This window comes from Hyla sarda, chromosome 1, assembly GCF_029499605.1.
Source record: "Hyla sarda isolate aHylSar1 chromosome 1, aHylSar1.hap1, whole genome shotgun sequence".
Classification (NCBI taxonomy): Eukaryota; Metazoa; Chordata; class Amphibia; order Anura; family Hylidae; genus Hyla; species Hyla sarda.
The window spans coordinates 614,662,650-614,680,125 of NC_079189.1; the positions used below are offsets into that span (position 1 = coordinate 614,662,650).

At 46.1% G+C, this 17,476-nt stretch overlaps 1 protein-coding gene across 1 annotated transcript in view; it reads left to right on the top strand.

Moving 5' to 3' along the window:
* The first annotated feature begins 6,543 nt into the window (after positions 1 to 6,543).
* The window catches only part of LOC130308661 (uncharacterized), a 71,323-nt gene continuing 60,390 nt past the window's right edge, over positions 6,544 to 17,476 (top strand). The window contains exons 1-4 of the mRNA XM_056552266.1: positions 6,544 to 6,607; positions 15,741 to 15,867; positions 15,951 to 16,015; positions 16,182 to 17,214. Of these exons, the coding sequence (XP_056408241.1) occupies positions 6,545 to 6,607; positions 15,741 to 15,867; positions 15,951 to 16,015; positions 16,182 to 17,214 (1,288 nt within the window). The 5' untranslated portion in view covers position 6,544. The remainder of the gene's footprint in view (positions 6,608 to 15,740; positions 15,868 to 15,950; positions 16,016 to 16,181; positions 17,215 to 17,476) is intronic.

The window sequence follows — 17,476 nt, forward strand, 5'->3', positions numbered from 1 at the left end:
ATATCCCAGCAGTGTCACCTCTTCAGTCATCACCAGACCCCTCTATTACTGTATAATGTCCCAGCAGGGTCACCTCTCACAGTCAGCAGCTCCATCATCTTGTTGATGAGTTCTCGGATCTTCTGTTCATCCATTTCCTCATGTATCAGGGAGTGAGGTGGGGGCCCCGGGATTGGGCTCAGGGTTCTTCCCATTCTTCACACACAGGGGCCCGACAGCGCCCACTAGAGGACTTCTTCACTACTGTGTAATCCTTGTGTATGGAGAGACACATTAATATCACTACATACAGTTCCCAGAATCCCTCACCTCTCCAGTCATATCCATCTGTTATTCCATAGATAAGAATGAGGTCATGTGACATCACTCCCAGAATCCCTCACCTCTCCAGCCATATCCATCTGTTATTACATAGATAAGAATGAGGTCATGTGACATCACTCCCAGAATCCCTCACCTCTCCAGTCATATCCATCTGTTATTACATAGATAAGAATTGAGGTCATGTGACATCACTCCCAGAATCCCTCACCTCTCCAGTAAGCCGGAAGAGTATCTGTAGGGTGAGGTTTATGATGCTGTTGGCCATCTTGTTCTGTCTCTCTCCATGGTTGACAGGTCATCCAGGAGAAATTCTCTTATATAGAAGATATCAGCAGAGGATCCTGGATTGGAGAAACCTGAAGGGAAGAAGAGGGAGACGATGATAAACCGCACCAGATTCTATGGAGAAATAAAATCCATTTCCTGGAGATAATCTGGGGAAACATCTGAGGAGACATTATAGGAGTTTTCAGATTTCTCTATAAAACAAAATCCATTGTCCGAGGGCTGTAAAATAAGAGACTAGAGCGCACTCCCCTCTCCCGTCAGTGGTGGCGCTCTGGTCCTCCAGGTCTCCTGAGGTCGCTCTCCCTGCTCTGCTGAAGACGTTGTGAATCCATTTCTCCTAATCTCTGAGGCTGCGGTGTATTCAGAACGTCTTCATCAGAGCAGGGAGAAGATAGAGGGATTCAATATGACATTGTCCAATGAAGAATAGTGAAATGTGTCCACTAGGGGGCACAATATACATCACAATTACATCAGGATTTTATGTGTATTGTGATATGTCCCCCGGAAGAACCTGCTATTACCTGCAGCAGAGCCGAGCATCATATACCGTTACACACGCAGGGTCTGGGCCACCACCGGAGTCAGTGTTTCCCAAGCAGGGTGCCTCCAGCTGTTACAGCATTTGGCTGTCAGGGCATGCTGGGAGTTGTAGTTTCACAACAGCTGGAGGCACGCTGGTTTGGAAATACTGTCTTAAGTAATAATAGGGGCGCGGGAGAAACTTAAAAAACCTGATGCTTACATAGTCCTGTATGGGAAGAAGTGGCTGATACCCGGAGAAAGAGACTGAACAGGTGACAGGATGGCGGGGTAAGTGACCTGATACCTTCACCATCCAGACATCCCCTGGGGGGGCAGTATACAGGGCCGGACTGGCCTAGTGGGATACCGGGATAATTCCCGCTAGGCCGTGCGCCCTCTGCGCCGGCAGTGTTTGGAGGACAGGCTGCCTGAGTCCCGACAAATCACCTGTATCAGTCCTGTCAGGACCTGTGTGCTCAGCAGCTGCAGCATTACACACAGGTCCTGACAGCTGATTCATTGAGCGAAGGTCCGGAGGACTGGGGGCTACAGAGTCTGCAATGGGAGCTGTACAGACAGTCCACTCACCTCTACTCTCTGCTCCTCACTGCTCCTGGCCCCTCCTCCCTGTCGGCAGTGACTGCAGCTGCTCGGGGGAAGATCTACTATACTGGTGAGAGGAAAGGTATTACTATGTAAGGGAAAGGGTGGGAGTCCTGTTATGAAGTGTGTGATGGGGGGGGGGGCTGGAGAGGGGAGACCTGTGATATGAGGGTCTGGAGAGGGGAGACCTGTGATGTGGGGGGCTGCAGAGGGGAGAGACCCTGTGATGTAGGGGGCTGGAGGGGGGGGGGACCTGTGATGTAGGGGGCTGGAGAGGGGGGGGGACTGTGATGTAGGGGGCTGGAGTGGGGGGGGACCTGTGATGTGGGGGGCTGGAGAGGGGGAGAACCTGTGATGTAGGGGGCTGGAGAGGGGGAGACCTGTGATGTGGGGGGGCTGGAGAGGGGGGAGACCTGTGATGTGGGGGGGGCTGGAGAGGGGGACCTATGATGTGGGGGGCTGGAGAGGGGGGACCTGTGATGTGGGGGGGGGGGCCGGGGGGCTGGAGCAGGGGGGACCTGTGATGTGGGGGGGGCTGGAGAGGGGGAGACTTGTGATGTGGGGGGGCTGGAGAGGGGGAGACCTGTGATGTGATGTGGGGGGCTGGAGAGGGGGAGACCTGTGATGTGGGTGGGGGGGGGCTGGAGAGGGGGAGACCTGTGATGTGGGGGGCTGGAGAGGGGGAGACCTGTGATGTGGGGGGCTGGAGAGGGGGAGACCTGTGATGTGGGGGGCTGGAGAGGGGGGACCTGTGATGTGGGGGGGGGGGGCTGGAGAGGGGGAGACCTGTGATGTGGGGGGCTGTTATGTGGGGTGGGGGGGTGGCCTCTTAGAAGAGAAGACCTGCTGTTACTACTTTGTAAGAGAGGGCACTTTGAAAATCCTGCTGAAACCCCGGAAATTAGTCCCTGTGGCTGGTCCCAGAGGGGCGGGTGATGCATCTCTCCCTATGCAATGTGTCTTCCAAACTGTGGACCTCCAGCTTGTTGCTTAACTAAAACTCCCAGCATGCCCAGACCATTTTTGGAACAGCTAGCAGTCCACAGTTTGGAGCCCTAGTCCCTATACAGTTAAATTTCTTCGCTTCTGCACTACTACTGGAATTCTGTTCCTGGTATCTGGCACTTTCGGGTTAGGTGACGTCATAACGGCGAGCCATCCAATCAGCAGCTGAGGCTGGACATTGCTTCGGCCCGTAATTGAATGAGCAGCTGTGTAACGTCACCTAACCCAGAAGCGATGGACACTGGGAACTGAGTTTCGTGATTCTGGCGGTAGCGCAAGAGCAAGGAAGAAAGTTTTTTTTTATACTGTCTTCCCCAAGTGGATTTTACATAGCGTTAATACCACATTTCTCTCTTGTATGTTAAAGGGGTATTCCAGGAAAAAAAATTTTTTTATATATCAACTGGCTCCAGAAAGTTAAACAGATTTGTAAATTACTTCTATTAAAAAATCTTAATCCTTTCAGTACTTATGAGCTTCTGAAGTTTAGGTGTTCTTTTCTGTCTAAGTAATCTCTGATGACACGTGTCTCGGGAACCGCCCAGTTTAGAAGAGGTTTGCTATGGGGATTTGCTTCTAAACTGGGCGGTTTCCGAGACACGTCGTCATCAGAGATAACTTAGACGGAAAAAGAACAACCTTAACTTCAGAAGCTCATAAGTACTGAAAGGATTAAGATTTTTTAATAGAAGTAATTTACAAATCTGTTTAACTTTCTGGAGCCAGTTGATATATATAAAAAAGTTTTTTCGTGGAATACCCCTTTAACTTCAAGAGCGCAGCCACAACATAGCTCTCTTATGGAGGCCTGGCAAATCAAATGTCAAGCTTCCCTGTCCCTTCCCTGCTGCCGGCGGCTGCCCCAATGACACAATGTTGTGGGGCTGGTATGATCATTTTTTCAGGGCTGGTTTTTAGCCCCAGTTTTACCCTGGGTGGAGAGAGATATATCTAGCTAAGGCTGCATTCACACTACAATTGTTACATACCAGATCTGGCTGGGAGATGTGAAAACCAGGCGCTTCCAAACCTCAGCCGGACCCGGACCACATCTCATTTGAATGAGCCGACCGGAGTCAGATAATGACTCCAGTCGGCTCAGTTTTGCCCCGTATCCAGATTTGTGACGGTACTTAAAACTGTAGTATACCCACAGTTGTAAGTCTGGTCACAAAACCGGATATGGGGCAAAAATAAGCCGACTGGAGTCACTTTTTGACTCCGGTCGGCTCATTCAAATGAATGAGATGGGGGCTGGGATGGGGGCTGAGTGCTGAGTGCCTGGTTTTCACATCTCCCTATCGGATCCGGTCCCGTATGTAACAATCGTGGTGTGAATGCAGCCTAATGTGGAATGGAGGTAGAAGTGGGAAGAAGCCTGCCTACCTACCTAATATATTAAGGCTGAACATTTACTTAGCTAAGAAGGGGAGAGGAAGGGGGGCACCTTTGTAGTGTTGGTATCTATCTGTATATGATCACTGTATGGAGTTAACCTTGGTCTTTGCCTAGTGGATTTTTTTTCAGTAGCAGTGTGGGGATATTAGTCATTCTGCAGTGATACTGGTCATGATGTGGCGATATTACTTGTCCCTTGTATACTGATATTGATCATTTCGATCTCAGTTCACAGGATTTGGTCAGTAACAGTATGACGGTAATATGTATGGGCATAATATTCCTCCTTGTATACTGGTAATATTGGTCTCAGTATACAGGATTTGGTCAGTAACAGTATGATGGTAATATGTATGGTGATAATTTTACTCCTTGTATACTGGCATTATTGGTAATATTATCCAAACCCTAGGGCCGTAGCCCAGGGTGCAAAACACCTCTTATTATTCCCCTTATAAAATAGAACTTTTATTGTATTCAATAAATAAACAGTAATCCAGAAAAAAACATAATTTAAAATGTATGTGCCTGAGAGGGATCATTTCAGTACAAGTGGGATCAAAAGACCTCCACAATATGAGGTTCTGCAGCAACCTACAATTCCCACTCAAACACAACTTTATAAACACTATATTGCCGCCTCTACATGTTTTGCCGTCTCCACAGCGTTTTCAAGAGGCAAGACAGTGGCAATTTAGTGGTCAATTTGTTTAGTTTATTGGTAATATTGCTCTCAATATACCGGATTTTCACATATAACCTTTTTAAAACATTGCTGCCATTTTTCATTATAAGGGAGTGTTGTGCCATTTTACTTTTTGAATTTGTGGTGGACTTTAATCAGGTCTTGGACGCTGACACCATTTTATTGAAACATTTGGCAAAGTACTGGTGTATTCTTTCTGTGATAGATAAATATATATATATATATATATATATATATATATATTTAGCCACGTAAAATGATACGCCTGTGCTCGGGGGCCGTTTGCTGGAACAATGACACAATGCTGTGGGGCTGGTATGCAGTCATTTCCAGGGCTGATTTTCATCCCCAGTCCGGCCCTGGCAGTATAGGCAGGAAATCCGGCAAACAACCGCTGGTCGGCACGGCGCTTCCTAGAAAAACAACCGTACAGCGCCATGTCTAAGCCACGCCCACCTACATTATTTTATTACAAAAATGGAATATAAACTTATTAGGGGAGGGGCTTCTATTACAAACCCTGACTAACGCTCTGCCATAGTGATCAGTGTTATCGGTGCTCGGCTTATACAGGCTGTGGAGGTGTCTGTATACTTAGAGCACCGATCTGAGCACAGAGCACGGTAAGGGGCCCTCCGGCCATCATCTCAGCTGATCTAGACTCCGCCCCCCAACAACTGCATTTTACTCATTTTAGATCCTGCAATCGACTTTGATCATGGAATCTAAAGGGTTAATGGCGATGAGCATCATTAGTGGTGAGTCCTGGCTGCTTATAGCTCTTGAGCTCACCTCAAAGTCCCATATGGGGCACAGAATGTAAATATACATCGGGTGAGAGTTATCAAAGGATTTAGACTGGTTTTTCCTTTCTAAATTTGTCGCACAGAAAGTCGCAGTCTAAATATGTGCGACTTTTCTGCGACTTTTGCAGTAGAGAATTTTTAGAACATGATGCATGCTAGTCTATTTTAGAAAGAAATGCATTGGAAAATGCATTGGTGCTGAATTTATCAAGTGCGACTTTTGTGCGACAAGTCGCATCTGCCCAAAATACGCTGAAATGTCAGACCATGTTGGAGCAGGTCTAAATGCAGTTTAAGCTGTAGACCCTGAAGTCTGAGCACAGAATTTATCAAGGGCTGTGAGACCTTTGATAAATTAGGAGCACAATAGACAGGAGACTACCACATACGCTGGTCTATAAGCATACCCAGAATAGACTAGATTAGGAAATGTCCCCCATCGTGTCCTTAATGGTTAATAATAAGCATCCCCAATAATCCTGATCAGATGGTGACCGCACACACATACCTGTATCTGTAGAGGAGCCATGTGCTTACAGGACCTGCGATGATGTCACCGTCATGTGATCAGTAACATGGAGGAGTCACATGATCAGGGGCTGCTGCTCTGAGAGATCTCCACACACAACACAACAGCAGTGACTGCCCCAACAGGACCTGCTCTGTATCTGCTACATGCTGGAGGTGTAGGACCTGTGATGATGTCACAATCATGTGACCAGTACATTTGGGGGCAAAGTATTGCAGTAAAGATGTGATTATGGCTGAAGGACCTGTGGGGAGGATCATGTGACAGGAGTGGGCGGAGGTCAGCAGTGCAGGATAGACGGGATGGTGATTTAAGGACCTGTGAGAATGGTCATGTGACAGCAGAGTCCCGATTGATCACATGATTGTGACATCATCGCAGGTCCTGAAAGCACACGGCTCCTGTACAGCTCTGCAGTTGGAGGTATGTGTGGTCACATGTTGCTGTTAGATGTTTTTTGTACTATTAACCCCTTCAGAACCCGGCAGTTTTGAGTTTTAACCCCTTAAGGACACAGTGATTTCTCTTTTTAATGTTTTTCTCCTCTCCTTCTAATAGCCATAATGATTGCAATTTCCTCTTTACAAACCCATATGAGGCTTCTTGTTGCTGTTGTTGTTTTTTTTCACCACTGATTTGTACTTTGTAATGACATCACTCATTTTACTGCAAAATCTACAACAAGGGCCAAAAAATATTATTTGTGGGGTGAAATAGAAAAAAAAAGCTATTTTTCAAATCTGGTGTCTTCTGTTTGGACGCAGTGCACATTACGGTAATAATTCTCTTTATTCTGTAGGTCCAAACGATTACAATGATAAATGATTTATATAGGTTTTATTTTAACACTTTTAAAATATAAAAGAATTCGAACTTTTTTGTACAAAAATGAGTCTGTATCAGATTATCCTACCTTGTCCCCTATAACTCTCTTATTATTCCGTATACGGGGATGTATGAAAGTCATTTTTTGCGCTGTGATCTGTAATTTTTATCGGAACCACTAATTTTGATGAGATTTTTTGATCGCTTTTTAAGACTTTTCTTTTGGACCATGAAGTTGTATTTTTTTTACGTTTACGCCATTGACCGTGCGGTTATACATATGTTTAGATTTATTTTTTGTTTACATTATTTTATTTAAAAAAATGGGTAAATGGGGAAGATTCAATAGTTTATTAGGGGAGGGGTTATTGGTCTTTTTACCTTATTCCCAGTTTTTTAGTCCCTGTAGTAGACTATTACATGGAATCTATAGATTACATACACTGATCAATGCTGTGATGCTGAGGCTGCCTGCAGGATTGGAGTGTCATTCAGACAGCGTGGAGCTAGTTTAGGGACCTCCACCCGTTCTCTCAGCTGACCGGGTCCCCGCTATTTCACTGTGGGTGTCCTTATCAGCTCCACTGAACTACCGGAAATAGATTTTTGGCATTGGTGATGTCCGGCATTAGCAATGAGTCCCAGATGCTGATAGCAGGTAGGACCTAGGGACTATGAATCGTGCTGAACTCCTGACTGTGCTTCATAGACTGGCAGCGGCCTCCCTCCCCTCCAAATCTTATCACTTTAATGACAGTAGTCCCTGCTCTGAAAGGGGTTTCCTGCAAAAGAGCAGAAGATATGCCAGATTTGATGTGTCTCCTGCTCCGGAGCTGGGCCCATGGCTATACATTATATACCTCCTGCCCAGTCAGCCATGAAGGAGTTAAATGGTGGCCACACACTATACAGATAGCTGCTTATTGTCCCTTCTACTCGCTGGGATAAGAGCAACCAGTCTAGCTAGGGTTAAGTGGCGCACAGCACTGCCAATCAGGGACGTGCACAGGAATTTTGAGGGGCAGGGGCTCAGTGTGAAAAAAAGTGCACACCCGATCCATATGCAACTCCCTAGACCAGTGTTAACCCAAGCACGGTCCTTAAAGGACAACTGCAGCCAAAATTTTACTTATGCCCTATCCACAGGATAGGGGATAAGTGTTTGATTGCGGGGGTTCCGACTGCTGGGCCCCCTGCGATCTCCTGTACGGGGCTGTGCCGTGGCTCTCCCGTGCAGGGGGCATGCCGGCCACAGCATGACGTTACATCTCTATGGGAGAGGCGGGAAGGCAGCGTTCATGCCTCCCCGCCTCCCCCATAGAACTGTATGGGGACGGGGCGTAAACCGTCGAGCTCAGAGCTCAACGATACGCGCATTAGTGCTCACAATGAGTGCTAATGCCGGCGCCCCGTTAGGGAGATCGCGGGGGGTCCCAGCGGTCGGACCCCCCGCTATCAAACACTTATCCCCTATCTTGTGGATAAGGGATAAGTTAAATTTGGTTGCAGTTGTCCTTTAAATACCCCCAACAGGTCATGTTATCAGGTGATATAGTTGTAGAGATGCCTGATGCACAGACCAGAATTATATCACCTGTGAAAGACTAAGGGAATCTTGAAAACATGACCTGTTAAGGGGACTTGAGGACCGCGCTTGGGAAATCTACAGGATAGAGGGTAAGTGTTTGACCCCCGCGATCTCCCTAACGGGGCCCCCGCATTAGCACTCAGGGAAAGGTCGACAGTTACGCACCCTCCCTGCCCTGTCCCCTTACAGTTCTATGGGAGAGGCACAAACTACATGGAGGAGGCGTGTCAGCCGCGACGTCACGCTGCGACTGGCACGCCCCCTGCGCGGCAGAGATGTGGCCCCGTGCACGAGATTGCGGGGGGCCCAGCGTTTGGACACCCCCCCCCCCCCCCCCCCCCCCCGCGATCAAACACTTATCCCCTTTACCATAACATCCTCAACTCCCCCGTTGCACTGATATAGCTTTTCTGTCCTCCTTTCCGGCCTTCTTTCTGCTTCCTGTGCACAGATCAAAACACTGCGATGAACTTATTGCCGGGCGCAGCGATTTCCCGCATTGACCAGTGATCCAATGAGCGCAGTGTCATATAACAGGTCAAGGCTCCTTATATGACATGCGCTCAGCCTATTACCGACCGAGGACGGACATCACTGCGGCTGGAGATAAGCTCATCGCAGTGTCCTGGTGCTGTCCACACCTAGGGTCACACTGGGTCTGGTGCTACATAAGCTGCATATGGACTATGCTCAGTTATCAGCTGTGGACAGTTCCAGGAGTGGGGAGAAAGGAGCCCTGTTAAAAGTGTACTCTGGGGGAAAACATTATTATTATTTTTTTAATCAACTGGTCCCAGAAAGTTAAACAGATTTGTAAATTACTTCTATTAATAAAAATCTTTACCCTTCCAGTACTTATTAGCAGCTATATACTACAGAGGAAATTATTTTCTTTATGAATTTTTTTTGTCTTGTCCACAGTGCTCTCTGCTGACACCTGATGCCTGTATCAGGATCTGTCCAGAGCAGGAGAAAATCCCCATAGCAAACCTCTTCTGCTCTGGACAGTTCCTGTCATGGACAGAGGTGTCAGCAGAGAGCACTGTGGACAAGACAAAAAAGAAATTTAAAAAGAAAAGAATTTCCTCTGTAGCATACAACTGCTATATTATTAAATTGCAGTAATTTAGAAATCGGTTTAACTTTCTGGCACCAGTTCTTTAACCCCTTCAGGACCAAGCCCATTTTGGCCTTAAGGACCAGAGCGTTTTTTGCACATCTGACCACTGTCACTTTAAACATTAATAACTCTGGAATGCTTTTAGTTATCATTCTGATTCCGAGATTGTTTTTTCGTGACATATTCTACTTTAACATGGTGGTAAAATTTTGTGGAAACTTGCATTCTTTCTTGGTGAAAAATCCTAAAATTTGATGAAAAATTTGAAAATTTTGCATTTTTCTAACTTTGAAGCTCTCTGCTTGTAAGGAAAATGTATATTACAAATAAAAAAAATTTTTATTCACATATACAATATGTCTACTTTATGTTTGCATCATAAAAGTGACGAGTTTTTACTTTTGGAAGACACCAGAGGGCTTCAAAGTTCAGCAGAAATTTTCCAATTTTTCACAAAATTTTTAAACTCACTATTTTTCAGGGACCAGTTCAGGTTTGAAGTGGATTTGAAGGGTCTTCATATTAGAAATACCCCACAAAAGACCCCATTATAAAAACTGCACCCCCCAAAGTATTCAAAATGACATTCAGTCATCATTTTAACCCTTTAGGTGTTTCACAGGAATAGAAGCAAAGTGAAGGAGAAAATTCACAATCTTCATTTTTTACACTCGCATGTTCTTGTAGACCCAATTTTTGAATTTTTACAAGGGGTAAAAGGAGAAAATGTATACTTATATTTGTAGCCCAATTTCTCTTGAGTAAGCACATACCTCATATGTCTATGTAAAGTGTTCGGCGGGCGCAGTAGAGGGCTCAGAAGGGAAAGAGCGACAAGGGGATTTTGGAGAGTACGTTTTTCTGAAATGGTTTTTGGGGGGCATGTTGCATTTAGGAAGCCCCTATGGTGCCAGAACAGCAAAAAACCCTCACATGGCATACCATTTTGGAAACTAGACCCCTTGAGGAACATAACAAGGAATAAAGTGAGCCTTAATACCCCACAGGTGTTTCACGACTTTGCATATGTAAAAAAAAAAAATCTTTTTTTTCACTAAAATGTGTGTTTCCCCCCAAATTTCACATTTTTCCAAGGGTTAATAGCAGGAAATACCCCCCAATATTTGTAACCCCTTCTCTTCTGAGTATGGAGGTACCCCATAAGTTGACCTGAAGTGCACTACAGGCGAACTACAATGCTCAGAAGAGAAGGAGTCATATTTGGCTTTTTGAGAGCAAATTTTGCTCGGGGGGCATGTCGCATTTAGGAAGCCCCTATGGTGCCAGGACAGCAAAAAAAAACACATGGCATACCAGTTTGGAAACTAGACCCCTTGAGGAATGTAATAAGGAATAAAGTGAGCCTTAATACCCCACAGGTGTTTCACGACTTTTGCATATGTAAAAAAAAAATTATTTCACTAAAATGTTTGTTTCCCCCAAAATTTCACATTTTTCCAAGGGTTAATAGCAGAAAATACCCCCCGAAATTTGTAACCCCTTCTCTTCTGAGTATGGAGGTACCCCATAAGTTGACCTGAAGTGCACTACGGGCGAACTACAATGCTCAGAAGAGAAGGAGTCATATTTGGCTTTTTGAGAGCAAATTTTGCTTGGGGGGCATGTCGCATTTAGGAAGCCCCTATGGTGCCAGGACAGCAAAAAAAAAAAACACATGGCATACCATTTTGGAAACTAGACCCCTTGAGGAACGTAACAAGGGGTACAGTGAGCATTTGCCCCCCACTGGTGTCTGACAGATCTTTGGAACAGTGGGCTGTACAAGTTTTCATTTTCACGGACCACTGTTCCAAAGATCAGTCAGACACCTATGGGGGGTAAATTCTCACTGCACCCCTCATTACATTCCGTGAGGGGTGTCGTTTCCGAAATGGGGTCACATGTGGGGTTTTGTTTTTTTGGCGTTTGTCAAAACCGCTGTAACAATCAGCCACCCCTGTACAAATCACCTCAAATGTACATGGTGCGCTCTCCCTTCTGGGCCTTGTTGTGCGCCCCCAGAGCACTTTGCGCCCACATATGTAGTATCTCAGTAGTCGGGAGAAATTGCGTTACAAATTTTGGGGGGCTTTTTTCCCTTTAACCTCTTGTGAAAATGTAAAGTATAGGGCAACATCAGCATGTTAGTGTAAAAAAGTTAAAATTTTTACACTAACATTCTGGTGTAGACCCCAACATTTCCTTTTCATGAAGGGTTAAAGAAGAAAATACCCCCCAAACCTTGTAACACAATTTCTCCCGAGTACGGCGATACCCCATATGTGACCCTAAACTGTTGCCTTGAAATACGACAGGGCTCCAAAGTGAGAGCGCCATGTGCATTTGAGGCCTAAATTAGGGATTTGCATAGGGGTGGACATAGGGGTATTCTACGCCAGTGATTCCCAAACAGGGTGCCTCCAGCTGTTGCAAAACTCCCAGCATGCGTGGACAGTCAACGGCTGTCCGGCAATACTGGGAGTTGTTGTTTTTCAACAGCTGGAGGCTCTGCTTTGGAAACAGTGGTGTACCGGACGTTCTTATTGGGGGAGGGGGGCTGTGTAGGGGTATGTGTATATGTAGTGTTTTTAACTTTTTATTTTATTTTGTGTAGGTGTAGTGTAGTGTTTTTAGGGTACAGTCACATGGGCGGGGGATTACAGTGAGTTTCCCAGCGCAAAATTTGCTGCATCTCAAACTTGCAGCGAGAAACCCACTGTAAAAGCCTCGCCCATGTGAATGTACCCTGTACATTCACAGGGGGGGGGGGGGTGCGCACCAGCTGTTGCAAAACCACAACTCCCAGCATGCATGGTCTGTTAGTGCATGCTGGGAGTTATAGTTTTGCAACAGCTGGAGGCACACAGGTTAGGAAACACTGAGTTAGAAACAGACAATGTTTCCCAACCAGTGTGTCCCCAGTTGTTGCAAAACTACAACTCCCAGCATGCCCAGACAGCTGAAGGGCATGCTGGGAGTTGTAGTTCGGCTACATCTGAAGGGCCAGATGTTGCTGAACTAAAACTCCCAGCATGCCTGGACAGTCAGTGCATACTGGGAGTTGTAGTTTTGCAACAGCTGGAAGAGCACAGATTGGAGACCATTATACAATGGTCTCCAAACTGGGGCCCTCCAGATGTTGCAAAACTACAACTCCCAGCATGCATGGTCTGTTAGTGCATGCTGAGAGTTATAGTTTTGCAACAGCTGGAGGCACACAGGTTAGGAAACACTGAGTTAGAAACAATGTTTCCCAACCAGTGTGTCTCCAGTTGTTGCAAAACTACAACTCCCAGCATGCCCAGACAGCTGAAGGGCATGCTGGGAGTTGTAGTTCGGCAATATCTGGGGCCAGATGTTGCTGAACTAAAACTCCCAGCATGCCTGGACAGTCAGTGCATGCTGGGAGTTGTAGTTTTGCAACAGCTGGAAGAGCACAGATTGGAGACCATTATACAATGGTCTCCAAACTGGGGCCCTCCAGATGTTGCAAAACTACAACTCCCAGCATGCCCAGACAGCCAAAGGCTGTCTAGGCATGCTGGGAGTTGTAGTTTTCAGACTCCTAGAAGCAGCAGTGAAGTTCTTCACTGCTGCTTCTGAGGACCATATACTCACCTGCCGGTCCCGTCGCTGCTCGTCCACGTGGCCGATCCCGCGCTGCTCCTCGGTCCCGCCTCTGGTTCGGGTAAGGCTGCCGGTCCCCACGTGTTCCCCCACCTATGCCGCGAGCCCCCGCAGCCATCGTCCCCCGTTCTGCCCGACTTCCAAGGGCGGGCAGTGCGGGGGATCTGAACTTTCACCCTAGATCACTGTGATTGGTCCACAGGGACCAATCACAGTGATCGCTGACCAGGACCATCAATGGATGGTCCTGGGGGTGAAGCAGAAGTTGTCCCCTGCTGGAAACAGCGGGACTTCTGCCAGTTAACCCGTGCGATGCTGCGCATCGCCGGGTTAACTGAATGTCATTTATAAACGCCGGGATGCGCGAACGCACTGCACAACCCGGCGTTTATATATGACATTCTGCGGGAAGGGGTTAAAAAAAAGAAGTACCCCTTTAAGGTATTTAGAAGCCAAATTGGTTCTGCACAATAGTTATTTATCATAAGCAACGGAGTTGTGCTTTAAGTGTTAACACAAATACAGTGTGAATCCAGCCATTGGGATTTTGCTACAGATTTTTTTGCTGCAGATTTTATACTGTGAATTTTGTTATTGAGTTACCAGCAGACATTCTGCAGCAAAATGGGGGAGATTTATCAAAACCTGTCCAGAGGAAAAGTTGTCCAGTTGCCCATAGCAACCAATCAGATTGCTTCTTTCATTTTTAACAAGGCCTCTGAAAACTGAAAGCAGCGATCTGATTGGTTGCTATGGGCAACTTTTCCTCTGGACAGGTCCACAAGAAAGGTGGGACAATACAAAGATTGTAGGGACTGATGATGTGGGGAAGATACAGATGTGGAATGGCATTATAGGGGCACAGGTGGGTAACACTATTGGTTTATAGCAGTGTTTCCCAAGCAGGGTGCCTCCAGCTGTTGCAAAACTGCAACTCCCAGCATGCCTGGACAGTCTTTGGCTGAGAGTTGTAGTTTTGTACCAACTGGAGGCCCCTGGTTGGGAAACACTGGTTTATAGGGAGGGAAAGAACAACTATGCTGGACTAAGCTTTTCAGGTACTGTAGGTGGGGGACACTATGGGGGAGATTTAACAAGACCTGTCCAGAGGAAAAGGTGCCCATAGCAACCAATCAAATCCTTTCTTTCATTTTTCAGAGGCCTTTTCAAAAGTAAAATAAGCAATCTGATTGGTTGCTATGGGCAACTTTTCCTCTGGACAGGTCTTGTTAAGTCTCCCCCATAGTGTATATCAGAATAAATAAGGAAAAAAACAAAACAACAATAAAAACACACTATAATTTCTCTGAAGCTGCTTGTACAGAGGAGGCCAGTCCTCCCTGACAGACCCCCCCTCCCTACAGTCCTCCCTGACAGACACCCCTCCCTACAGTCCTCCCTGACAGACCCCCCTCCCTACAGTCCTCCCTGACAGACCCCACCCTGCTGATCATCACTTACTGTCACTGTGGACTCTTCTAATTCCCCTCACACAGACCACCCCCCTACAGTCCTCCCTGACAGACCACCCTGCTGATCATCAGTTACTGTGAACTCTTCTAAGTCCCCTCACACAGTCCACTGTCCCTACAGTCCTCCCTGACAGACCACCCTGCTGATCATCACTTACTGTCACTGTGGACTCTTCTAACTCTTCTAAGTCCCCTCACACAGTCCACCCCCCCTACAGTCCTCCCTGACAGACCCGGCTGATGATCACTTACTGTCCCCTCATGGCAGCTCCAGCTGATCTTCTATCCTCCATCTCTTCCTTTCCTTACGGAGAGAGGAGCAGGGAGGGGGAGGGGCCGTCAGCAGCAGCAGGACCCCGGGAGACAGTGTCCAAAGAATGCCTGTATGACAAGATGTCACTTCCTAACACTTGTATCTGCTCTTTCTTCTTGTCCCCTGCTGTTATCTCTACCAGCCGTGTCTCTATACACTCCTGCCCCTGTGCCTCTGTGCCTCACACCTTTTAAAAAAAAAAAAAAAAAAAAGGGCATTAAGGGGCAGGTGCATGAAAAGGCAGGGGCTCAAGCCCCCTTTGAGCCCTATGTGTGCACGTCCCTGCTGCCAATTCTATCCTTAGGGGCCAGACAGTAAGCAGCCATCTATATAGTCCCGGGGGAGGGGAGCAGTGATACTATGAAATATCACTTAACTCCTTACACTCCATGGGACGGGTGCTTTGGGTATAATGACCTGAACTGACAGCTGGATCATGAGACTTGTGGTCAGTTCTGGTCATGTGACCATAATATAGAGGATCTGCCCCGACAAGTATTCACCTCATCATCCGAGAGCAAGAAGATAAATCATGTGCAGGAATATCCCCTCAAATGTCTCCATATAACATCCTGGAATTGTATAGAATTAAATGTTTATTCACAATACAGGTTCCTATAAGGTGTCAGGACGTGGCGGTCTATTTCTCCATGGAGGAGTGGGAGTATGTAGAAGGACACAAGGATCAGTACAAGGATCAGGTCATGATGGAGGATCAGCAGCCCCTCACATCACCAGGTAATAGACATGACTATATACACACGTCCTCTCATTATTTGTATGTAAAGAATGAATTCAGTCTCTGTATGTGTTCCCTACAGTCAGATCCAGTAAGAGAACAGCACCAGAGAGGTGTCCCCGTCCTCTTCTTCCACAGGATGATCAGGTAGATGGAGATATTCCCTATGATCTGTAGAAGGGCTGTGAAGCTCTTGTGGTCAGTCCCCTCACCCCCCATGACTCCTCATCTCCTGCTCATCTATAACTTCCCACATGACTTCTCCTACTGTCTGATGACTTTTACAATATTTCTTCCATATCTTATGAATCAGGGTGAAGATCTGAACAATATTAATGCTACAGAGACAGATGTGAGCGGTGATGAGCAGTATAAGGAGCACATTTCTACAGGGAAAGATCTGATCTATATTAATGCTACAGACATAAAGGAAGAAGAAGAGACAGATGTGAGCAGTGATGAGCAGTATAAGGAGGACATAACAAAAGAGAAATATTTGATATATATTAATACTGCAGACATAAAGGGAGAGCAAGAGACAGATATGAGTGGTGATGAGCAGTATAAGGAGGACATTCCTACAGGGAAATATCTGATCTATAGTAATGCTCCAGAGACAGGTATGAGCTGTAATAAGCAGTATAAGGAGGACATTCCTGCAGAAAAAATTATGATATATATTAATACTGCAGACATAAAGGGAGAACAAGGGACAGATATGAGCGGTGATGAGCAGTATAAGGAGGACATTCCTTCAGGGAAACATCTGATCTATATTAATGCTACAGACATAAAGGAAGAAAAGACAGATGTGAGCAGTCATAAGCAGTATAAGGAGGACATTCCTACAGAAAAAGATCTGATCTATATTAATAGTACAGACATAAAGGAAGAACAAGAGACAGATATGAGCGGTGATGAGCAGTATAAGGAGGACATTCCTACAGGGAAAGATCTGATCTATATTAATGCTACAGACATAAATGGAGAACAAGAGACAGATATGAGCGGTGATGAGCAGTATAAGGAGGACATTCCTACAGGGAAAGATTTGATCTATATTAATGCCGCAGATATAAAGGAAGAAGAAGAGACAGATGTAAGCAGTGTTGAGCAGTATAAGGAGGGCATTTCTACAGGGAAATATCTGACCTATATTAATGCTACAGATATAAAGAAAGAAAAAGAAGAGACAGATGTAAGCGGTAATGAGCAGTATAAGGAGAACAGTTCTGTAGGGAAAGATCTGATCTATATTAATGCCATAGACATAAAGGAAGAAGAAGAGACAGATGTGAGCAGTTATGAGAAGTATAAGGAGGAAATTCCTACTGGTAACCGCCCAGGTGAGTAGTAAACACTAAATACAGAGAAGAGTCACAGCTGCAGTAATCACAGAAAAAAATAATGCTCATATGTTACTAGGTCATCCAGATGCTATACATGTCTTTTTGGCTCACAAATCCATCTGTGCTGCTGCTCACTTATTCTGACATCCCTTGTTCAGGAAGGGGAGTGTCCGAGGCAAGCACTGAGCCTGCCCTCCTTAGCCATGCATTAATTTCCTCCCTGAGTCTGTTGTGCTGTTCTGGGTCTCTTTATCCAATC